General features: G+C 43.3%; 1 protein-coding gene across 2 annotated transcripts in view; it reads left to right on the top strand.

Moving 5' to 3' along the window:
• The window catches only part of PRDM15 (PR/SET domain 15), a 30,880-nt gene extending 6,601 nt beyond the window's left edge, over positions 1 to 24,279 (top strand). Inside the window, exons 3-25 of one of the 2 annotated variants that reach the window (XM_026053034.1) lie at positions 263 to 356; positions 2,516 to 2,669; positions 3,277 to 3,529; positions 4,649 to 4,771; positions 5,737 to 5,835; positions 6,422 to 6,649; positions 7,286 to 7,421; positions 8,478 to 8,659; positions 9,250 to 9,344; positions 10,213 to 10,300; positions 11,760 to 11,927; positions 12,649 to 12,743; positions 13,806 to 13,937; positions 14,547 to 14,681; positions 16,726 to 16,889; positions 17,322 to 17,401; positions 17,985 to 18,104; positions 18,714 to 18,845; positions 19,363 to 19,446; positions 19,633 to 19,808; positions 21,022 to 21,102; positions 21,506 to 21,718; positions 22,613 to 24,279. In XM_026053034.1, coding sequence (XP_025908819.1) covers positions 263 to 356; positions 2,516 to 2,669; positions 3,277 to 3,529; positions 4,649 to 4,771; positions 5,737 to 5,835; positions 6,422 to 6,649; positions 7,286 to 7,421; positions 8,478 to 8,659; positions 9,250 to 9,344; positions 10,213 to 10,300; positions 11,760 to 11,927; positions 12,649 to 12,743; positions 13,806 to 13,937; positions 14,547 to 14,681; positions 16,726 to 16,889; positions 17,322 to 17,401; positions 17,985 to 18,104; positions 18,714 to 18,845; positions 19,363 to 19,446; positions 19,633 to 19,808; positions 21,022 to 21,102; positions 21,506 to 21,718; positions 22,613 to 23,086 — 3,506 coding nt within the window. In that variant the 3' untranslated portion in view covers positions 23,087 to 24,279. The remainder of the gene's footprint in view (positions 1 to 262; positions 357 to 2,515; positions 2,670 to 3,276; positions 3,530 to 4,648; positions 4,772 to 5,736; positions 5,836 to 6,421; positions 6,650 to 7,285; positions 7,422 to 8,477; positions 8,660 to 9,249; positions 9,345 to 10,212; positions 10,301 to 11,759; positions 11,928 to 12,648; positions 12,744 to 13,805; positions 13,938 to 14,546; positions 14,682 to 16,725; positions 16,890 to 17,321; positions 17,402 to 17,984; positions 18,105 to 18,713; positions 18,846 to 19,362; positions 19,447 to 19,632; positions 19,809 to 21,021; positions 21,103 to 21,505; positions 21,719 to 22,612) is intronic. The other variant, XM_026053035.1, reaches the window with a different exon arrangement.
• Positions 24,280 to 24,621: the final 342 nt, after the last annotated feature.

Genomic DNA, 24,621 nt, shown 5'->3' with positions numbered 1-24,621 from the left:
ATAAAGCAAATACTTTCATGGAGAAAAAAATCAGTGTCTTCTAATCGTGCCCCTGTTATCCATAGCCTCATCTRCATAGGTGCTAGCTGTTAGCTTGTCATTCAGTCATGCATGTTCTTGTAAGCAATAGAAATGAGCAGCTGCATCTGTATCTAGTGTGCTTGGTGGCAGGTTTTGTATTTAGTTTTTGAAAGAAAGGGGCAGCTGCTTCTACAGCTGCACTTTGCATGAACCTTTCTGTGTGCTCTCCGCTTGGTTACAGGGTGTGAAGACTGTGGCCAGTACCATGATTCAGAGTGTCCTGAGCTGGGCCCAGTGGTGACAGTGAAAGACTCCTTTGTATTGAGCAGAGCCAGGTAAGTAACAYTCCTGTTAGTTCTAATTGACCAATGTTCACATTAGTTCTTTAAAGCTGATTTACTGCTAGATAGCCCAGTCTGCAAAAAGGACATGGACATATTGAAATAGAGAAAAAAACACACTTAAAGTTCTCCGTTGAACTGAAGACAAAAAGTGTCTGGCTGCTCGTTCAGGACTTGGTTTCTTTGCTGAGTTGTCTGGCAAAGAGTCAGGTGGTGCCAGGTGGGCCGCTTGAATAACTTCACACTGCTGTATTGTAAAACATCCAAACTCCATCAGTCAGTGTTAATGGGGACTGTTGGCCGAGCAGTAGATTTGCCCCATTCATAAGAGTAATTTTCAAATGCTGTTATTTTGAAATGATAACAAATGATGGGGGGGATGAGTTTCTGAGGCACAGTAACTGGACAGTGCAGTAGATCTCCCCTCTGTACTAAGCAGATGCAATGAAAAATTAAATTACTATTTCTTAGCTTTTCTCTTTTGTTCCTCTTGTTTCACTGTGATTTAGTAGGCCTGTTTAATCCAACAGTATTAGAGGAACATGCAGATGTTCCAGCTGAGAACATGTGTCAGTATGGTGTGTTAGCTCCGTGTTTCAGCCTGTTTTGACATGCAGATATGTAAATGTTGCCTTGTAGAAATGTTGGCTGYTGGATAGGGATTTCAAGCCAGAGCCGAAAAATTACTGTTATAGGAAAAAAAGGTATTTACTTTCTCAAAGAATTAACAGTTGAACACAGATAACAATCTCTTAAATACAAGTGTAGTCTTTTAATCACAGCAGCAATTTTAAAATAATCGAGGTTATTTTCCTCGATCCTGCTGAGAAGTTAAAACGAATACTATATGACTAGAAAAAGAAATGTTAAGAAAAAATGTCTCCTGAATTGCACCTTACTGACTTTGCATAATCTGTTATTAAAAATGAAAACACTATTTTTTCAATTAATTTACTTATCACTGAGATTGCAGTGTGTTTACATTTTTCTCCATCTGGACGTGAAAGTAGATCAGCCAGTTTCAGCTTTCATAGAGCAGTCAGTAGCCTGTGTGAGTATTTCTAGGTTTTCATCCTTCAGCGTGGAGCTGCACAAACAAGGCTGTGGCTGGTGTCAGTAGAGCCAATGCAGTGGTGCGAGGGGGATACCTTTTCTGGCACAGGTTCTCTCTCTACTTTATGTAGAAAGGCATTTGTAGGCAGTTCTGCTCCAAAGCTGGTCTGGTGAATTAGAGAGACACCAAAGACAGAAGCACTTGTATGTCTGGGTGTAATAAGGGAGCTAGAAAATCAGAGAGAGACTTGCAAGACTTTTATTTGAAGAACTATGATCTGCTTAAATATGTAAGGGGGGTGAATTTGGAGAGGAATGCAGATTATTTGGGGGCCCTCAGTATGGGAAAGACATCAACAAAGTGGRGTGAGTTCAGGGAGGGCCAGCCGGACGGACAGGGGCTGGAGCACTCGCTCCGGAGGAGAGGCACTGCTCAGCCAGGGGAAGAGACAGCTACAGCTCCCAGAGCACAGTATCCCAACTTGGATGCAATTTAAAGGCTAAAATCAAGGTAAAAGACCTCTACTGCTCTTCCCTCATGCACAAATCTGGCATTTTTATCTTTTTATCCAGGAGTATTTGGGTTGTCAGGCGTCATTTACCTGTGGTCACTCCATGCTGATTGTTTCCAGTCCACCTTGTTCTCTCTCTTGTTCTTGTAAATGGCTCCAAAAAGGACTTGCTCCATGATTGTCCCTGGGGCTGAAGTCAGGCTGACTGGCCTGTAATTCCTTGGATTATCCTTCTGGCCTTTTTTGAAGATAGCTGCAACATTTGCCTTTCTCTTGTCATCATGGATCTCCATTGATCTYTGTAATCTTTCAAAGCTGATAGACAGTGGCCTTCCTGTGTTATTAACCTGCTCCTCTAGACTTGTATGGGTTRAGCTCTCAAGTAATCCCTGACACAACCTTCTTGCACTGCTGGTAGTTCACTATAAATCATGATAGAAATTGGAGGTTTCTGTCACTGGAGTTTGGAGAAATAGATGCTGACTTCCTATTCCATGGGCTATGTGCCACACGTAACTGCCTAACATTTATGATCTGCAGAACATCTGAGTTTTTTTTTTTTTCCTCAATTTTCTCTTCAATTTTCAGGTCATCTCTGCCTTCCAATTTAGAGATAAGACAGCTTGAAGACGGGACTGAAGGTGTATTTGCTCTGACTCAGCTAGTGAAACGTACCCAGTTTGGCCCATTTGAATCCAAGAGAGTAGCCAAGCTGGAAAAAGAGTCAGTCTTTCCCTTAAAGGTAAGTCCCACCGCATGAAAAGCAGTAACATTGATTCTGTTTTACCTGTGGTATTTTCTGCTTTTTACAACCATGAAAAAGTTTGGGGGAAAGAAACATTTGGGATGTCTTTTAAGCATGCCTGGTAACGGATTCCCTACACAGAATATTCTTTTTTATCTCCCATTTGTGTTACTTTTCTCTTGACAACCTGTGTGTGGGGGGAAAAAAAGCACTATGATTAAAAAATAGTTTTCAGTAATACCTGGCTCAGTAATAGAGGTTTAGAAATGTGATGCGAGGGCTGATGCTATTTCACAGTGTGTTGTTTGGACTCTCCCTGTCTGCCCTTGGTCCAGTAATTCAAATTCCAGTGAGAAACTGGTGGCAGTAGCAAGACTGCTAAGGACAGAAGGTCAGTCTGTTACCATTCTGCCACTGGTGATCTATCTCAGTCATCTGCAGATGCGATAGATGCTCCCCTGACGCAAGTGCTGAGGCTCGCATTGCTTTTTATGCACATGCAATGAAAGAGATGCAAGTTCGGAAAATAAAAGTTCTTTTTAGCTACGCGTTATTTGTTACAGTTTTATTACTGCCTCTTTTTGCTTGTTTGCCTGTGTGGCAGGTGTTCCAGAAGGACGGGCCCCTAGTTTATTGCGATACCTCAAATGAAGATGATTGCAATTGGATGATGATGGTGCGGCCAGCCACCGAGTATGAACATCAGAACCTGACTGCCTTCCAGCATGACAATGACATTTACTTCACCACCTCCCGGGACATCCCGCCCGGAACTGAGCTGCGAGTGTGGTATGCAGCTTTCTACGCCAAAAAGATGGAAAAGCCGGTGCTGAAGCAGGTCGCTAGTGTGGCCAATGGTACGTGTGGGCCCTTCATTCCTTCCTTCCTGACAGCCCAGAGCCTGGTGATCCTCTGCTGTGGCAGTTGTCCATTCTTTTTRGTAGGCTCTGACTCTAAATTTCTTAGCCTAGAGAATCAAGATAAGCAGCATATATGGTTGTCCTACCAGGAGAGACGGATTCTTCACCATGATGTACCTTGAGCTTTTAGAAAGAGATGGAAAACCTAGTTTATCATTCAGCCTCCTCAGACTGAGCAAACTGGATAAATAGTTTTTAGCTGAAAAACTGCTAATTGCAGCAAAACACATCTGAGTAGAAAAGCTTTCATCTTCTTTGCAAAGTATCACGAATGTCAGAGTAACTCCAAATGTGTGTGCAGGTCTGCCAAAGAAGCCATACTCTTTCAGTGGTGTTGGAGCCTTGCGCAGGACCTGCTGGAACAGGATAAACTCAAACCTGATAGCTTGTGCGGTAGAGACAACAGGTTTATTAGAATCTGCATTAGAATTACCAGAGGTTTTCTCTTCTCTGCCCCTCCTTTTTCTTGTACTCTTACAAGAAAATTTATACAGCCAAAAGGCAAAATTCTTAAATGTGTCAAGGACATTGTTTCTCTGTTGTTGAGTTGGAAGTATTTCCATTTGGTATTACTGCCGTGCTGGGTATAATTTGGGGGTGACAAACGGCCTGGGGATGGGGATGAGGGTGCCCATGGCCGTCATCGTGCTTTTTGTGGTTGTTTCTAGTGGTATGTAGAATCCTAAGTGCTACAACTGAATCAGTGCTGTTCATGTGTTCCTGAATTCCTAGGTGTTTCCATCTGGTATTAATTAAGAGGTTTCAGCTTTATCCTCTTTTGTTTAACCTGTAAAAATACATATTTTTATGAGTACATTTGTATTTACACACATTGTTCAGATGTGTCCTTATGATTCGGCTCTTTCAATATAGATGCCACAATATGAAAAGGTCATTGTATGAGGTCCAAGTATAAGAATATCCTGATTAGGATTATCTGTAAACCTAACCTGCTGTAGGCCAGAGCTTTCTGACTGTGATTATTGCCCCTTTGCACAGAGTAAAAGAGCCAAGCTGCCTCTGAAGTATTGAAAAGGATATTTTTCCTCTCCACAGATATGTGCCTCGTAGTAATGGATTATGATAAAGAAGGAAACAGAAACTCATCAAAGTCTTCATCTGCTGTCTTTCCTCGTAAAAAATCAAAGAAATCCAGCATACCAGTGGCTGATACAGCAGGTATGCAAAATYGTGATGTTTTAAAGGAGCTAGAGCACAGATTCAGGTCTAAGGACCTGCTAGGTGCTAGAACAGCAGTTATTCCCAAATTCCAACATGGTAAGAAGTCTGGTAGAGTTCAGCCTGTACTTTATTACAGGAACTGAAATTTAGATARATGTGCAAATACTATTGGCCATAAAACAAAAGGCTCAGGGAAGTCCCTAGTTTTGTCATAGAAGCTCAATCCCCAAGGTTAATCATGAAGCAAGGAATGCCCCTAATCTCTGATAAGCGAAACAATGAAATTAAGAATCCATTTAACACAAATTACCACATCTAAACATAAAATCAGAATACATAGTGTAAGAATCTGGATCAAAAGAAGGTAATCCGTATGTCTTCTTTGAAAAAGTTGCTTTGCTAAATTTTACTGACTAGGAGAGGAGAGGAAGAGTGTTTGGAGATGTGTGCAGAGCATTTCATCAGAAATGTGCGCTGTTAACAGCTAAAATGTGAAAAATGCCTGAGGAGCTGTTTTTCATTTTGGCAAAAAATTAATTTTTCTAGAAAAAAAGAAAAAAAAGATAAAAAGAACTTGAACAGACCCGCCTCCCTGCTTCATGGGAAAGTCCAGCTTCTGCAGCAACAGAATGCTGCRTACTGTGCTTTGGGAACCCTAAGGTATTCCCACAGTCACCGTGTTTTGGTGTTTCCAAAACGTATTTTTAATATATATTGTTCTGTCTGCTTGCTTACGAAGCTGTTACAACCAGGTGGGTTGTCAAGCAGCCTGCTTGGAGGCCTGAAGACACAGCAATCTCGTGGCAGACCAGGGCATAGCTAGGGTTCTGGGTTTCCTGCTTGGGCTATATATGGAGAGGCTCATATTGCTGCTTAAGTGGTGCTTGTAGAGTCCTTGCAAGATAAACAAGGTAAACAGGGACTTCCAAAGCTCCTGAGTGTTTCTTCTTGTCCCGATTTAGTGAACACTCCAGAAGGCAGTGGAGCCGCAGAAGCAGAGCCCAATCAGTGGACGTGTAAAGTGTGCTCATCAACTTTCCAGGAGCCTCAGCTGCTCACCGGTGAGACAAACAACTATGATATGCAATGTAGAAGAGGTGAAATTATTGTCTAGAAGATGCTATATGAATGCTAAGAAGGATATAGGTGAATAGGAAGGAATAGGAAGGATTTGGTGAACAGTATATAAGATCAGTGATGCCAGCGTATGCGTAGTGGTATTTTCTGTCTGATATTTACAGGACAGTTTAATTAATAGTGATAAGACATGTTATTTTCCAGCATTGCCTTTGCAGCTGCTTTATTTGGTTTTCAGAAGAATTTGATCTCTGAAGCTTATTTCATGAATCATTTTTGAAAAAGAGACTCAGGCTGCGAAATTGCTTGGGCCTTTGGAAAAAAAACATTCCCATTATAAGTGAGACAAAGGGTTAGATATCCAGTGATATCTAACAAACCTTGTAAAAAAATCAGGCCATGTTGGTAATCATTTGGATGCTTAATAGAGAGGTCGCTGAGAGCTAAACAGAGGGTATTTTGAGAGAGTTTAATAGAGAATGTTTTGACTGCTTGAAGTAGTTAAAATTATCTGCTGAATGAGGTCGTTTTGTCCCTTGTTTGCTCTCGCATGCTTTACTGTTCATCCAGAGCATTTGCTGAGTCACCTGGAACAAGCCAAAGGTGCTCCCCAAACAAGCCCAGCTGAGGTTGTTGCAGAGAAAGCAGCAGAGGCTCCCCCTGCGGATCAGCCCACGGTTTGCAGTAAAGCTGCTAGTGCCAGTGCAGACTCCCGAAGGAAAGCCAGGCGGGGAAGAAAGCCCAAAACAGCAAAAGCAGAAACGCCCCTTGCTGTTGTTGAAGAAAAAGAACCTGCAGGTAAAACGAAGAGGTTTAATAAAGTAGTGACCACGTGCACCCTCATGTACCTGTTCAGAAAGACCTAAAATGTAGCACACAGGTCGGGGATTTTTTGTTTATGTGTAGATCCCTAAAGCAGATGATTTACCAATTTGTGTTGTGTCCTTGAGTTCCGTGTCTACGCTACACGTTGCAGCCCCTGCACTTGGGTAACTTGCTTTCTCCTGCAAGAGTTTTAGTAACACAGAAGCCCAGAGAAACAGAGAGTGGTAGTTACCATAGAACTGCCCAGGTTCTTGCAAGCATAAATAGGAGAGGCCGCCTTCCTCTCTCTACCTTAGCAGGAAATCCTGTTAAATCTCATCATGCAAAAATTTATGATCTCATGAATTTTGTGATTCCATAAGGAATAGGTTGGGGAACTGCTGTGTCAAGAAAGCACCCACTGTAAGAAACTCTGCTGGCTACGTTGCTTGCAGCTCASTAGCCTCTTTGACGATATTGCGAGTCATATGAAGTCATTAGTCATCTGTTATTTGTCATAGGTGGCAGTTMAGTGCCACTGCCCACGACAGATCTGAAAGCAAAATTTTGTATTTAAATTTTCTATCTAGCTGCCCACATTAATGCCATATTTTTGTAATGTGTTTGCAGTGGAACGTGTAGCTGAAATTGTAACTGAGGTCCCACCCGATGAGGTAGCCCTACCTTCAGCTGCAGAAGAGAGGATTATGGAATTGGTTTTAGGGAAGATGCCTAGCACCACAAATAGCATCAGTTCAGTGACAAAGTAAGTGTTTGGGGATGCAGAATTTCCTCTCAGTGGAGACTATGTAGTACATAACAGTTCTGCTCAAACTTGGGGCCCGCAGAGCTCTTTTAGTATGAAATTGTGTGCTTGTGCTAGGAGAGCTGATTCGAAATGCCATGAAGACGGCTCGTGTGCTGTAAGACAGTTGGTGYGATGCCAGTGGGGGGAATTTTGGAGCCTAGGCCATGTGAATGGCCTTTTCCGTCATGGTACTGGTTTCACTTCATGGGGCTCTGAAAATCTCTTACGACTGCATAGGGAAATGTTATCTTATTGTGCTAGTGATAATACAGACAAAGGTAGTTTTGCTGAAAATGAATTATTCAACCTKACTTATGTCTTAACTCAGAAATGTCTTTGGTTTGGTTATGTGATACTTAAAAGTCAGAGCTGTGAAGGGGTGAAGGGGAAAATTTCGGTAAAACAGAACATAACAGAACAGGGCGAGTGAAGTATCCCTGGATTCTTCATCATTTGAATCTAGATTATTTTATGTCTTTTCTTTTAGATTTTTTAAAATTTCATTTTATTTTATAATGGAACGTTTGACATTTCAAAGTTAGCTCATAATGCCATAAATTAAAGTCCTTAGCAGRTAGAGAGTGGTCAGAAATTGCAGGGAAATAGAACAGTCCTGCTTTTTGGTGCTCTGCTGTCCTCCTACCATCTATGCTTTTTGCATGATTACTGCCAAGTTTTCTAAGCTGAAGCCGTGCTGGGTTTAGAGGATGAGCAGAACAGTTCCCCTGTGTTCTTGTGAGAACCCTGAAGAGGGAAAATCTCAGGCTGGTGGCTGCTGCTTTCTTATTTATTCTGGGGAGATGAGGAGGGYGAGTGTTGACCTGGGTGAGGGCAGTGAATTTAATTTGGAGGGAGCTGCTCTCTGGCCCAGGCTGCTTCCGCCGGGTGGCCGAGGAGCCGCCCTGGCAGCACCAGAAATTGGGCATGACCCGCTGCAGCGTGGGCCACCTGGGGGGCTCTTCCTTGCATCCCGTGGGATACCTTTCAGTCCCTGCCTCTCTTTCTCTAATCCAGTAGGTTTGCTCATCACCAAAACACCATGTCCCTCAAAAGAAGTTTAATTCTCTCCAGTAGACACGGTATCCGTCGGAAGCTGATAAAGCAGCTCGGGGAGCACAAGCGAGTCTATCAGTGCAGCATCTGCAGTAAGATCTTCCAGAACAGCAGCAACCTCAGCAGGCACATCCGTTCTCATGGTGGGTTGGCTTCGGCCTCCCTTTGCGTCTCGTTTTTATCCCTTGCTGGTTTCACCTTCGAGTAAAAGATCTAGGCTATCCTTAGATGCCAATATACATAAAGCTGATGAAGCTGTTTTTCTTTTCCCCTGTCACTGGGGAATTCTCTTAGTTACACAGGAAGGTGATAGTTGGAAGTTGAAATTAGATCAATTATGATTTGCATTCAGATGCCTGTTTTAAAGCAGGGACGAGGATGCGGTGGCTTCTCCATTGCAACTGCTCTTTAAACCAAAGCTGTCCTCTCCCCTTACATATAGATGGTCCCTCATCTTCACAGGGAAGCATTGCTGTGTAAAACACTAGCTGAGTACTTTAGGGGAACCAAAACARACAGTTGTCAGTAAAAAAAWAAATAAATAAAATGAAAAAGGTCAAAAACTGCTATCTGGATCTCCCGAATAATTAAAATTTTCCATCTCTAGCCTGTTCATTTGCAATTGCTTTTACTTTGGTCTCCTATAGTTGCCTGGAGCTGTTTATTATCTTCTCTGACTGCTGTTTTTCTTTTTTCTTTTTTTTTTTTTTTTAATCTTGCCTGATCCCCTCAGGTGACAAGCTGTTTAAATGTGAGGAATGCTCCAAGCTGTTCAGCCGTAAAGAGAGCTTGAAGCAGCACGTTTCATACAAGCACAGCAGGAACGAGGTGAGCGGAAACGTCAGGCGGGCTCTTTCTGAGCCGAGGTGAAAAGCAAGAGCGAGCCCCCAGGTGCYGGCAGGGGAGTGTGGGGCCAGCCTATTAGAGTGGATATGGGTATGAAGTTCTTGAAAGTGTGACCAGACCTTGTTAGATCTGGCCAATGCGGACATGCTCTTGGGCATCCTAGTCCTCCTTCGTGTCTGAATTTCCCGTGGGAAGTTTTCAGGGGTCATTTAGTGCAAGGCAAGATGGAGTTAGATGAACCTGCAGGATCGAGAGGTGAGATCTGACTTCTGTTTRTTGTACTAAGTAGGATTGTTCCAGGCTTGTGTGCCTATCTGGTTCATTTATCCCAACCTGTAGTAGCATTTAATGCATGAGTTGTCTGGGTAAAGGTTGTCTCATCAAGAGCTCTGTGCACATGTATAAACCTACAGTGCCTGTAGGAGCAGCRTCCCACCAGCAGATGAGACTCTCTCAATGCTGAGGCCATATAAGAAGCAAACATGCCTATGGTGGAGCCTTCTCGGTGAACATTTTCAGTATCGTGACTGCTAGACGTGTTTTGGAGCTGGAGTCAGACTATATCTTGTTTTGCCTAAAATTTGGSTCTCCATGTTGAACTGGGAGTTAAAAGTAAGACCAGTACACACCTWTAGGTATATGGCCTGCTCTTGTTTTGATATTAAGCTCAGGTTATATGATAATAAAGTATCTGAATATTATTTATATATGATTATAATTAAATATCCTGTTAAACAAATGAATTAGAAAAAAAAAACAGAAAACCAGGGAGAAAAAGTATTTCAGAWTTTATGTGTCAAGCATGACTTGCCTTTTGCCCCCTAAAACACTTGCTGTTTGCACTCCTCAGGTGGACAGTGAGTACAGGTACAAGTGCACCACATGTGAAAAGGCCTTTCGGATAGAGAGTGCATTGGAGTTCCACAACTGCAGGACAGGTGAGCAGGTGATRGTCAGCTTATTGTCCTGCTAACTCTGGTTTCTGCTCACAAGCCCATCTCGGAATAGCAGCTAGGAAGAAGGAGTAGTTATTTAGGTTTATTTTTCATCATCCCAGCAAAGAACCTGCCCCTTTTCTTTCAYTCTTTCCTCAAAAAATGTCTTCTCCTGTTAAGAAATGTACAGCCAGTAATTTGTAGGTTAACAATTCCATTTATGTCTTGCATTTTTCGGTATTTCCTGCTCACTTGTCTAATACTTGCACTGATAGTTCAGCTATATATTCACAGATACTGTATCATGATGTTTGTTTAGCTTTCTTTCCTGAAAGAAACTCTCTTTCCTGAGAGTTTCTCCTCTTTTCTCTGAGAGAAATTGGAAAAGGGCCAGAGTATCCAYAGTTCGTAGTTCCTGGGAATCATGTTCTGCTCATGCTTTCCTTATACTTGCACTASTGTTCCTAGGTATTTCTTGATACCACTAGACACTTTTTCTCCAATGACCATCCCTTGTGACTRCTCATATTAGTTATTCTGCGTTGACTTATGCTTGCAAAGTGACATTCTGGTGTGTGATACCTGTCACAGTCACCTGGGTAAGGGCTGCTTCCAGCACTGCTCGGAGTAGATCTTCCCATACCCTTTCAAAGGTTGCAGCTTGTATAAAAGCGCTGCCTTATAAAGATTGGAAAGGAATGCCAAGTGACCTCAATATTCTGCTGTCAGTCAAAGATGGTAACTACTTTTCTCTCTCTGAAGTGTCTCTTAACAACAGTAGCAGCGTTTTTGCTTTGCTCTTTTAACAGATTCAACTACTGCTTTATGCTTGCTGTAGCACTGGCAGATCCCAGCTACTTTAGCCTGTTTTCATGTTCCAATACAGAATACAAAACAAATTCCCCATAGGCCTATTATCATACCCACATTAGAGATTTATATTTTCTTTTGGAGTGTTCTGTAGTGGCTGTTCCTCGGGACCAAGTGCTGGGAGAGGTGTTTTGTCGTTCAGATAGAGCTGCTCATGTGGTGCTGGGTTGTTAAATGGCCAGCGATTCTGCAAACATTAAGAGTTTGGATCAACCCTATCAGAATCCCCTCTAAAGAGAGTTTTAGYGTGTATTAGACCCCAGTTAAAATGGCCCATATGAGGAGACTGTGATGCCAGAGTCAGCTTTCAGGTTAGCATCATACATATCTATTGCTTTTGAACAAGTGTCCTCTAATGCATTTCTGTGATATTTAGCCTCATAGATTTCAATCAGTGGGTTATTTGAGGTTTATTTTCTTCTTAATGGGAAGACGAATTTAGAAGTAAATGTAAAATATACTTTTTACATTTCTCTGTTTAGTTTAGGTGTGATATGTGAAAACTTAGGCCTAGCAAAAGTACTGCCTACCTCACAAATACACAAAAGCTGTTTTCATCTGTAAAGAGTTGCATTGTCTCTCTGGCTTGCAGACGACAAGACATTCCAGTGTGAGATGTGTTTCAGATTCTTTTCTACAAACAGCAATCTGTCCAAACACAAGAAGAAGCATGGAGATAAGAAGTTTGCGTGTGAAATCTGCAACAAGATGTTCTACCGGAAGGATGTCATGCTGGACCATCAAAGGCGACACTTGGAAGGTAAATATACTGCYGATGGATCAAGCCGTGGCCCTTGGAGTGGCAGCTGAGCTGGGGCAGCTAAGGAAGTGGTTGCACACTAGGCATGCAGGTCGGTCGCTATCACTTTTTAGCCAGACCATCTAGGGAAGAAAGTTTCAGCAGAATATGACAGTATTTAAAATACCAGTATCTAATTTGATGTCTTACACATCATCACAGCTTCTCCTGTGGTTCAGCCCTATCGTGAGCTAGGGAACAAGGGGTGGAGTGATAAGAAGTCTCACATTTAAGTGTCATAGAATACTAGTAGCCCTCTCTCTTCTTGAAAGGAGCAGGGAAGGAGATTTGATATCCTCTTTGAACAACAAAGGTGATGCTGTCTTCTCCTTAGAGCCTGAGGGAGGGAATTTCTAGGTCACATACCTGACTGAAGTGTGAAGGACTGTTAGGTCTGGGGTTTCTTTTCCTGTTCTTGCTAGCAGTAAATACTRTTTTTCAGACACTTTACTGTTGGTTTAATAACCAGTAGGGAACAATATATCAGTTTGGAAGACTTATTTCTTGAGAGGGCATTTTAACTAGGAGGTGATTCTGTGTTAGGAATTGACTTCCTCATCGAGGCTCTTCCCAGTGTTTCACTCTTCTTTACAGTATTCACCTGAAAGGGCATGCAGATTGGAGTGGAAAACCATGGTTTATTTTTTTGTTTTGTTTTTTTGATGGGGACTGTTCTGTTAAGGGGTGAGGCGAGTGAAAAGAGAAGAGTTTGAGCACAGCACGGAAAACATGGTTCGCTACAAGAAGGAACCCTCGGGATGTCCCGTGTGTGGAAAGGTAGGCCTTTTTGCTGCGAGGCTCTGTTCTGACTCCACAAATACTCCAGGGATATTGTGCACCTGAACGCAGAGTTTCCCCCTGAGCTTTTATGGCATAACAAGTTACCACCCTTGTACTAAACCACAGTAGCAGCCCAGCCGAGTAGACCTGCAGCCTGCCAAAAGACTGAGGTCAATGAGACTGAGGTCAGTGACTTCCAGAGAGGTTCCGTGAATTCACRTCACCTTGCAACTCCGACAGGCACGTGGGCAGCTGCCAAGACATCTGTGACCCCGCAACGTGTGATTCCCTAAAGTGCCCTAGCTCCATTACGTGTCCAAGCCTATGGAGCTGAGGATGGTGCAGACTAGAGGGTTTTGTTTTTTTTTCTGGACAAATAACACAATGTAGAGTGAAGTGTGGCCACTCTCTCAGTGGTCAATGAAATCTTGTAACTTAGATTATTTAGAGTGAAGTTTTTATGCCTAAGTGTAAAAAGGTGGAATTGTCTGTGTGCATCAGGAATCATTTTCTCCTAGAATTTTAAGTCAAGTCGCTGTGTAGTCATGGCACTGTTACATTTGGTTGTTTAATGCTTATGAAGTTGGTGTTGTCATAGATAATGAAGACTGGATTGAAACAGCAATTTAATAAACATTTAATGATTCACAGTGTACTCAAGCAATCAAGGTGTACTCAAGCAATTCTTAAACTGTGATTGTGTGGGCCTTCATTTTTGATGCTTTGGACATGGTACATATCAATGAAGACGTAGTGTTCCTAATTCAACAGACTGCCTAAATATTTGTAAATGTATCTTATGGAATCTGCTGTAGCTCTGCGGGAAGCCCACCTCTGATCAAAAGCCAATTTCAGTCAGTTCTCTRAAACTGTAGTCAGGGATTCTGCTGCGTCAGTAGCTGCTAAGGTACCTGCTGACTGGAGAACAGGAGCTTCCATGTATTTCTGGAAACTGGGGAAGAAATTAAATATGGTTTGTGCTAATGTGTGGCTAACTTCTACAAAATTGTGTACCTGCTGAACTCTATGAAAAGGCCTTCTTTCCTTCCTTTGCTGTAGGTGTTTTCCTGTAGGAGCAATATGAATAAACACCTTTTAACGCACGGAGACAAGAAGTACACCTGTGAAATCTGTGGRCGTAAATTCTTCCGGGTGGACGTGCTGAGAGATCATATCCATGTCCATTTTAAGGTAATAGTGCGTTTGGAAAGGCGTGTGACCTGGCAGASGCTGAACAAGCTCTCAGGAGCGGTGCTGGTGATGGCAGGGCCGTGTGAGAGGCCGCTGCCGTTGCTCTTCCCTTTGAAACAACAACAACAACAACATTGAYTCCAGCCTTTCCCACAGCAGTTGGCATTCGTTCTTTTTTATCTGCCAACATAAGTGCTTGTGTGATCAGGCCCTCGCCGGGTTTTGTCAAAATGATCTGAGTCAAAAAACGCTATTAATAGTGTTGTTACAGACACAGATTATTTTAATAGAGCTGGGTTAGCATGGAATTGCAAGGAATTGTATCACACAGTGATGCCCGTAAAGATTCCTCTATTGGCAGAATACTGCCCTGGCTGAGTCTCTGTTTATGTTAAAGTTCACTTTCTTATGAGTTTTGTCTGCCTGAACAAGTGGTTGCTCTTTGTTTATTCATGGACGGACCACATTCACCTGAGCTGAATATTTTGAACAGTGCCATAGCAGTTGTTGTCACAAAGCAGTCTGCATGGCAGAGAAGTTGGGAAGGGGTTACCTTTGGAAGCAGATTTTTCATCTATTAAGACAAAATCTTCTTTCCCACCCAAACAGGACATAGCACTAATGGATGATCACCAGAGGGAAGAGTTCATTGGTAAAATTGGCATCTCATCAGAGGAGAATGATGACAACTCTGATGAAAGTGCGGATTCTGAGCCTCACAAGTATAGCTGCAAAAGGTGCCAGGTAGCTTTAAATACTTCTAAATTAATGTGTTCTGGGATGGGGGGAAGGGAGCAGAAATATCTATAAAATATCGAGAATTTTAAGTGATGCTTTGTAGTGAAATTTTAATGACACTAAAATTAGCAAAGAGAGGGCCAGCTGAGGGTCTCCTTGCTGGTGCAGTGCTGGTTAACATCTGCTCTGTGGACTCATGCTGTCCATAGACTTCAGCTGGTGTTCTGCCAAGTGAAAGCTGAACACTTGGGCAGATTCCTTTGCACAAGCTTCCCTGTGTGCAAGGGAGCAAGCAAAACTACAGGAAAGAACATATAGAAATATTTAGCTCTTAGGCTACCTTTTACTTATGTATACATTTAAATCATTATAGAACTTTTGAATGATATCTTTCAAGATTAAATAGTCCTCTAGAAGATATCCAGTTTGGAGGGTTAAGACCATTGCTGGATRTTCAACACAACTGCTTATTCTTGATCTACTCTTTTACTGAGGGGATGGCATTGGAAATGCTTAATGGAGTTGTTGGTTGAGAGAGGTCTCTTTCAACTGCTCATGGTGTGGCTGTGGAATTTTTTATGCAAGTAAAGGGGAAGAGGAGATCCYTATTGCCCATTTGGATTTTGTACCCTCACTGGGGGAGCCTACTGTGATGGAGTGGGTAGGATCCAAAAACAGTCCATGACAACAGCAAAACAGGCCCATCTGAAGTGGGACAGGGCAATTTTCGTACATAAGCCACTAACTTGATCTCTGGAAACTGGAGTCTGTTTCACAACGTACAGTTCATGTGGTGAAGGTGCTTAGCCTGTGTCTCTAAAGGCTCTCAATGTGTCTGACACTCTCAAACATGTGTTTGACACTCTCCAAGTGTCTCTGAAAGGAAGAAAATAATACTTGAGTCCTCCTTTCTTGWCTGTTGTCCACTTGCAGTGCACATAAGCGAGAGGAACTGGGCTTAAGTGAGGATTATGCCAGCAAGCAGAAGATGCTGTATCAGAGCAGTTAAGCACATGTTCTCTTTCAGAGTGCTAGTTTAAACATCTGATACTTAATGGRTACATGAGCTATATCAAAATACATCCTAATAAATAAGAGGAATTGTACAATTCAAATTAGAAGGCTCGTTTAGAAGCTAGATTTTTAGTGCTTTTGTAGGCGTTTGCCAAATAAACAGTTACATAAGGAAATAGCTGTGGAAAATGTGTGTGCCCTGTGCTATAATCAGGAGGCTCTTTTTGGCTGGAAATACCTGTTCATACATCCCTAAGGAAGGACAACATATCAAGGAGCCTCCTAAGCTTTCGAGAGTCTTTCTCTGTCTCTTCACTGCGTTCTCTTCCCCAAGCAGCTCCTCRCCAGGCTGTGCAGCGCTGCCAGGGCCACCCCAGCTGCTTTCAGAACTGGAGCCAAACAACACGTGGGTCCCACGCTGCACCCTGACACGCAGGAGCAAATGCACCCGTGTRGTGCTGTGCAGTGCAGGTGCCTGTCACAGCTGCAGTGCCACTGGGGCAATTGCTGCCCTGCCGTGTGCACAGGTACCTGTGCCTTTTGGAGCTACTCCAAGGGCTTAATGTGCGAAATAGGAACCCGCAGCGCTSAGAAGACGCAGTCGCTGTTCGTAGCGTCCTTGCTTTGGCAGCTGAAGGAGGAGAGATGTGGCTCTGGCAAGGCCATTCCTCACTGCCTGTGTGTTTGGAGGTAGCTACCCGTGTGGTGTAAGAAGAACTTGTCTTGCCAGAAACGAGTGGCCTCCTTTCCCTTTTGCACCTCTGCCCTTTGTCAGCAGGGAGCAAAGATGGGATCTCAAACTGCAGTCCCTGCGTGAGATAACGGGTGTCAGCAGTGAGGTGCTCGTGTGCTTGTAAAGGCCAAGCAGCTACAGGACTAAGYCGAGCTGTTGCAGGACTCTTGGGGTGTCGTCATGCGCAGGATGTTTCTGAATGTTCRCTCTGTCTCTAGCTCCCAGGAACGTGTTCCCAGAGCTACTTTTGTTCTTGCCGAGGACTTCTTTTCCCCTTTCATTCCCTATTGGTTCATTCCACAGTTAACTTTTGGCCGCGGGAAGGAGTACCTGAAGCACATCATGGACGTGCACAAGGAGAAGGGCTATGGCTGCAGCATCTGTAATCGCCGTTTTGCCCTSAAGGCAACTTACCACGCTCACATGGTCATTCACCGGGAGAACCTGCCTGATCCCAACGTGCAGAAGTAAGGTGATGGGTTTGACTGATGAGAAGATGTTGTTAGAGAACTGGGCTGTACTAAAAGAGAGCCTGGAATTGCCTAATGGGTGTCAAAATGTGTATCAAAAGCTTAAAACATATATCACCTAACAATTCACTTAACATACGTGATTAGTCGTCAGTCTCAAGTTTGGGATACTATAAATCGATATTTTTAGCAAATGTCTCATTTTTTAAGAAAGTACACTATAATGTGAGTACATTGCAGTGCCAGGCTGCTCTGAGCTTGCAGTGAACTTAACAATTTCTTAAGACTGATTTTTGAGCTGCACTTAAATTTCAAGGAATMCTTTCAAATAATTTGAATTAACAAATGAAATATAGTGACTGATAGAGCTGTCTGGAAACCACTTCTATCTCAAGAAAAAAATACCAGCTTTGGTCTCCTTGGTTTCAGATACATCCACCCGTGTGAAATCTGTGGAAGAATATTTAACAGTATAGGGAATCTGGAAAGACATAAGCTTATACATACAGGTAAAAAATACTGTGTTTCTTTATTCATTCTCTATTTTAAAAAGAACCTTCTGCTTCTGGTGCATTTCTTCGGGAAGAAATAAGTCATCTTTTACAGCCAGACACTATAAGAGAAATGGTGTATTTATGATTTTAGAGCAGAGACATTTTCTAAAGCGGATAGGGTCATCTTCGAAAGGAAGGTACTTGGTGGAGRCACACAGCCTAGATTGCAGGGTTCACCTGCAAAAATCCCAGTTCTGTCTTCTCTTCTGCCTCACAGCCTTATCCATGCTGCCTTTACACAACCTGAAAACTGCTACTGTAGTTTCTTTTCTAACAGCTCTTTATTATTTTGTGCTCTGCAGCATATTTCTACTTCAGCCTTTCCCCTTTTTTTCAGATCTCACACACAAAAAAACCACCTTTTCCCAATTTCTGTTGTCCCTGAATTCACTTAGGGCTGTAACATGTATGATAGAGGTGGCTGCCCATGCCGATGGACTGTTGCCCTATAATTTGCCAGAGCCGAGTCAGATTTTGGGGGATGCACATTGTTCACTAGAACTCTTTGCTTATGCTGTCTTTTGAATTTATTTTTAAGGTGTAAAAAGCCATGCTTGTGAGCAGTGTGGCAAATCATTCGCTAGAAAAGACATGTTGAAAGAACACATGCGAGTCCACGATAACATCAGGGAATACCTGTGTGCAGAGTGTGGCAAAGGTATGTCCAGTTTCCCATTACTCGTGATGCTGAATAGCAGGTGCATGTATGTGAATTTAAGCTAATTCTATTCTTTAACACTGAGAAAATCCTTACAGTGCTATAAACACCRTATTTGTGAGTTTTAGAAATTCTGTTAAACAGGAAACTTAGAGATATGCAAACTGCCTCTATTTTACCTCTCCTTAGTTATATGCACTTTAAGACGAGTCTGATTTTAATAAAATTCAGCTCCGTTCTGCTAGACTGAGGCGTGTTTGTCTGATTGTTTATTTACATTATAACTTGAACAAATCTGAACTGATGTTTTCCTGGAAGGCAGTAAGTCTGACATCTCTAGTGGTGTTTTGTCTTTGCTTCTCCCTGCTGTTTTATTTCCTCCTCTGTGTTTTTTCGGATATTTTCCAGAGCTTTTGCCTGGAATTAAAATCCCAGTGATGATGTGCACTGCTACCTACGCTATTAAAACATGCAACTGGGGACACTTAACAGAGATGGTCTTAGAGCTGTTGGCTCTAAGGAACATGATTGTCCCGAGTTCCTCCCTGTGGGTAGGGAAATGGGTTAACTGTCATGCAAAGCTTTTAGCTTCGTCTTCCTCTCTCGCAGGAATGAAGACAAAACATGCACTTCGGCACCATATGAAACTTCACAAGGGGATTAAAGAATATGAATGCAAGGAATGTCACCGAAAATTTGCACAGAAAGTGAATATGCTGAAGCATTACAAAAGACACACAGGTGAGGTCTCTGAAGACGTGCACAAGTTGCATTGAATCGGCTAAATGGTTCCTGGAAAAACTCTCTAAGTCAGAGAGTATGAGGAACACTGCTAAAAAATATACATATGTACAATCTGCTTTTGAAAAAGGCAGGAAAACAAAGACTTGTTTTGCATCTTGTTTGCAATTGAAGAAATATTGTTTCTTGTTTTCTTGTTCTGCTTTTTCAGGGGAGGCTGTTTTGGTCTAGGATAGAGTGTTGTTTTTTCTTTTAAATTAGCCTTCAAATTCCTGTTTCCCAAAATAAAATTTCACTTTCCACATAAACTTCTGCTGGAATTCATGTTCTGATACAGTGGCATGGCTCAGATTAAAAAAAAAAAAAAAAAAAAAAAAAAAAAAAGCTGGTGAAGCTGGGTTTGTTCTCCTTGTTAGATTGTTTGTGAGGGTTTGTTTTCTTTTAAGTAATGTGAGATTTATAATAGTCCCAAGCGCCTTAGACTATTAAAACTGGTGTAAATGTGCTCTTCATACAGGAATCAAAGATTTCATGTGTGAGCTCTGTGGGAAGACTTTCAGTGAGAGAAACACAATGGAGACTCATAAGCTGATCCATACAGGTAAGCCCTCGGAGAAACAGTGTCCARAGACTGAAACTTCATTTTGTTCCTAGATGTGCTTTGGACTTGCTAGTCTTGAGCTAGTGTTAGGTACCCTGTGGTACCAGATACCAACTGAAAAAGCAGTGGAGTTGCTGCCGGTACGATACTCGTTGCTAACAGCTTTTCATTTGTGTTTGCCACCAGTAGGAAAACAGTGGACGTGTTCAGTGTGCGATAAGAAGTATGTCACTGATTACATGCTCCAGAAGCACATCCAGCTCACTCATGATAAGGTGGAAGCCCAGAGCTGTCAGCTCTGCGGGACTAAGGTTTCTACCAGAGCATCCATGAGTCGACATATGAGGCGTAAGCACCCGGAGGTGAGTTAATCCAGCAGGTCGATTGAGAGGCTCTTTGGTGGGCTGAGATTTTTAAGAAGCTCTCTGGCCTTCAATGACTTGAAAGGAATCACTTTTTTTTTTTTTTTTCTCCTATTCTTTTGCAGCTCATTTTGGCCAAGGCTTACCCATTTGCTGTTTAAATAGTGTCTGTTAAACATGCACTCGAGTGAAAAAGASCTCTCACTGTGCTAAGTTTAGGAAGTAAACGTTGTCTCTTCCTAAAAATGAAGTTATCTGATTATGTAAATCCCCATCTTTATTTTTTGACCTAGATGTGTTTATTTTTGTTTTGTCATCAGCCATTAGTGAGCGTAATTTATTAGTTTCTTTCCATTGTGTTGTATGCATTACTTTGATCTAAAAGAAGTAAGTGCTGAATAGGAGGGTGAATAGAAAACATCTGCTGATGATACAGAATTATTCTGAGTGTTAAAGATGGATGCTGACGAAGAATCTGGGCTAGAGGCATATTTGGTACCACCCCAGGGGGGTTGCATCTGTGTTTTAAGTTTCTCAATAGTCATTGTGTTTTCTCTCAGCATTTCTTGTTTAAGTTGGAAAAGGCTTGACCTTTCCCTTCAAGGCTTTATTTTACAACAAATTTATCAGTATTGCTTTGCCTCGAACTCGCTGCAGTTTTCGTGCGATGACTGGGAAGGGAAGGTAACAAAAAGGGCTGTTTAGTAATTTTTGCCACTAGATCTCCGCCACCTTTGTTAAGTGGAGATGTACAGAGTTTATATATTTTACTGATAATAATTGAGTGGGACACAGTTGATAGGTTTATAAACAGAAATGCTAAAATAATAGGCATTTGTTCTACAAATGTTCAAATGCTTTGTTTCCTGTATAATTCTTCACTTCTCGGAGAGTTGCTTTTTGTATCAAATAAGCAAGTTGTCTTTTAGTACTTTAGTCTTTAAACTTTGTTGCTGGATTATAGTGAGAAAGAGACAGATTATATGGCGGAAGATATAGATTGCTATTTAGAAAGAAAACGCTGTGTTTACATACATTACGTAAACATAGTCCTGTGTGGTCACACATGTGGTCATGTGTGTCAAACCATAAGGCCACGGAAGGGCTGAGCTTTCACTGCAGCATTTTGGCCTTGTCACAGGGCCCAGCGGGGCCGGGTTGCCTGCAGCCCCCTCTGCTGCAGCTTCCCAGGCTCACACCTGCTTATCCTTAGGTTCTTTCCGTGAGGATCGATGACTTGGAGCAACTGCCAGAAACCACCACCATCGACGCCTCCTCCATCGGCATCGTTCAGGTAAAGCGGCCGCTGCAGAAGTCGGGTGATGACCGGGTCCCGGCCCGGCGCTACGCTGGGTGCGGGGGGCACTGGTGCTTCCTTGTTACGCATCCAAACTGGGCACGGGCTGAGGAGCGAGGAAGGTGCCTCTTGCCTTAGACAGCCTACCCTGACCCGTGCCATCTTTGGAAGGGTGTAAGCAGATGCAAGCTGGTGATATGTTTTATTGTGCAGCATCGGTGCTGGTAGGATGAGGGCATTACAGGGTGAGTGCSTGTTCCTTCGGATCTGTTTTTTGCTGCAGTTTGTCGCTTCGCTCGAGTATCAACACTAAACTGAGTTAGTTTGGTTGATCGTGACTTTGCTCAGGGATTCTCCGAGAAAAATAACTTGAGGTTTCTCTTGAAATTTTTCCCGCCAGCCGGAATTAGCCTTGGAACAGGGAGAGTTACCGGAAGGTAAACAACAGATGAAAGCTTCTAAACGCAGCCAGAAACGAAAGCAAAAGCCAGGTGAGGAGGAGGAAGCTCAAGTGCCTGAGGACCCTGCCTTCAGTGAATACACAGAGAAGGAAACGGAATTCACAGGAAATGTTGGAGACGAGACTAATTCCGCAGTGCAGAGCATTCAGCAGGTGAGCTCCAGTGCGCAGGGGCTGGGCAGGATGCGTTGCTTGAGGGGATGATGTTTTCCTAATACAAAAGAATGATAAGAGCATGGAAGGCTCRTGTGAAAAGTCATGGTAATACAGAGAAAACTAGACACTTCAAAAGAGAAGGAGGAGTCAGGTCAGTCCCAGTGAACTCCTCATGCGTGTTCCTTTGGTGTTATCCTCTCCTAGGGATGAGAGAGCTGGGCCTGTTCAGCATGGAGAAGAGGAGGCTGAGGGGGGACCTGATCAGCGTGTATAAATACCTCAAGGGAGGCAGTGAGGAGGAGGGGGGCGGCCTCTTTGCAGTGGTGGGCAGGGATAGGACTAGAGGAAACGGCCACAAGCTGAGGCACCAAGAGTTCCCCAGGAGCTTAAGGAAACACTTTTTGACAGTGAGAGTGACAGAGCCCTGGCACAGGCTGCCCAGGGAGGTTGTGGAGTCTCCTTCTTTGGAGATCTTTAAAACCTGCTTGGATGCAGCCCTGTGCCCCRTGCTCTAGGTGACCTTGTGTGAGCAGGGGGGTTGGACTAGATGACCTCTGAGGTCCCTTCCAACCTTAAGGGTTCTGGGATTCTGCAATTCCTCACTTACCAGATAGGTGGCTGAAGCTGTAACTACAAGCAGGAAGGTCAGTTCAGCTGATTGCTTTGAATGTTACACGTGCCTCTTCCCTATTACCTTCTCAGTTTTATACTTGGAAGTTGTTCTAGCCCAAGCTTCTTTTGTCTGTTCTATCCTCACAGTTTCTTTCACTGGCAGCAGCAACACTGGAGCTCATCAGAATTGAGCTGGTTTGTCTTGATGCCGGTTATTTGGGAGACAGCCACAAGGTACAAGGCCGAGGTTACTTTTCTCACTCTTTTTTTCCTCCTCAGGTGGTCGTGACCCTCGGCGACCCCAAYGTCACAGCCCCCTCCAGCTCCGTGGGGCTGACAAACATCACCGTTACCCCCATTACCACGGCAGCTGGGACCCAGTTCACAAACCTGCAGCCCGTGGCCGTGGGCCACCTGGCTGCACCCGAGCGCCAGCTCCAGCTGGACAACTCCATCCTCACCGTGACGTTTGACACTGTCAGTGGCTCTGCGATGCTGCACAACCGCCAGAATGACATTCAGCTCCAGCCGCAGCCCGAGGCCACCAACCCGCAGTCCGTGGCCCACTTCATAAATCTGACCACCTTGGTGAACTCCATTGCTCCTCTAGGGAACCAGATCACGGAACAGCATCCTCTGACGTGGAGGGCAGTGCCTCAACCCGATGTCTTGCAGCCCCAGGCGCAGCCGACGCAACAACAGTCAGGACAGCAGCAGGTTCAAACAGAGCAACAACAGATGTATAGCTACTAATTTATACTTGAAAAAAAAGAATTTGGAATGAACAGTACTCAGAGAAAAAACCCACAAACATTTGGAACATTTCTGATAGGATTGTTTGCTGGATACCAAACAGAGATGTGAAAATGTTTATACAATGAAATGTAAGCTAAAATTGGTAGAGCACCCTGCAACACTCTAATCTTGAGATTCTCACATTGTCTTTGGGCCTTGCACGGTCTTTAAAGAAAAGAAAAAAGAGAGAAAAAAAAAAGGTAAAAATCAAAATCTTGCCCAAAATTAACACCCCCTTGCACTCTGTTTTGTGCGGTTAGATTGAGCTATGACAAGAGCATCACCATACATCTCAACCAAAGCAGGGGAATCCTAAACGACAAGGCAGTGATGATTTGCAAAACCTTTTCAGCCATAACATGTCACTTCTTTCAGTCTGGAAATTAAATACAGGACCTTGTTCACAGTGAGCTGGAATGCACTTGTGGTCACCTTGCAGAGACTGAAATGTAAAGACACGAATGGGCAAAACAATAATGGTCTTGTTTTTTACTCTTCTTTAGGTCTTGTATCTAACAACATTGGTGAAGTTAGGTGGAGGTTGGGGCTTGGGGGTGGGGATGAGTGTGATGTGGAAGAAAATGTACCCAATTTCACAAACTGTCCATTTTAGTGATGGGGAAAAAACCCTGTACCCATAACACAGCGTTAGTACTACTTGAATCAGATAGCTGGTCTGATGCTAAAGCAACTTGAACGCTCCTCTAGGGGAGTTTGATTCCAAACAGTCCAGAAGTGAAACCAGGATGTGATACAACTTTATGTAATTTTTTCAAAACTGCTCTTTCAATATTGCTTTTAGCTAATAGGCCTGAAGAGCAATCAGTCCCTTTTGATCAAGTTCAGAATGTGAATTTTTATCAATTAGTCTTTCATTGTGTAATAAACATTTGAGAAAGCATTTTTACACACACATATATAGCCTTTGTATGTTGCTGTGTGTTCCTGGTGCGTATTTGTGTAAAGAACACCGTTGCCAATGCGATCCGTTATTTTTTTCATCTCCACATTGCTCTTTCTTGCAGAAATAGTGTGTGCGTTTTGCTCCTGCTCTTTCTGAAAGCCACAGCCACGCACCAAGTGTGTGAAACACAGGGCAGAGCAGGGAGTCTCTAGGCGTGTGCCACGCGAGGGCAGTACGCGCTAGCGCAGAACGCACGAGGCTGGCAGGAGAGCCCGGAGGAGAAGCGCTGGGTTTCACGAAATGCCTTCCTGCTGCCAAACAGCTTTCATTCCGTTCCCCACGTGTTGATGAGCAGTTTGGACTCCCGCACGTCGAGAAGGCAATATCCACCCCGTAGAGAGAAAGCACCTGAGAGCAAAGAGGAGCAAAGCTGAAAAATGCTGCATGGAGGTGTGAAAGGCCAATCTGCCCTACCAGCTGTGGCGGAAGAACACGATTCTTTGAGGCAGCAACCAGAGCCACAGGATCCAGCTAAAGGTTCCCCCTGAGGATGAAGCAGCTGCTGTGTTTGACAGCAAAGGCGGAATGA

Source organism: Nothoprocta perdicaria, unplaced genomic scaffold (genome assembly GCF_003342845.1).
Source record: "Nothoprocta perdicaria isolate Ctin4 unplaced genomic scaffold, notPer1 scaffold_96, whole genome shotgun sequence".
Taxonomy (NCBI): Eukaryota; Metazoa; Chordata; class Aves; order Tinamiformes; family Tinamidae; genus Nothoprocta; species Nothoprocta perdicaria.
This window is presented reverse-complemented; position numbering and strand designations above follow the sequence as displayed.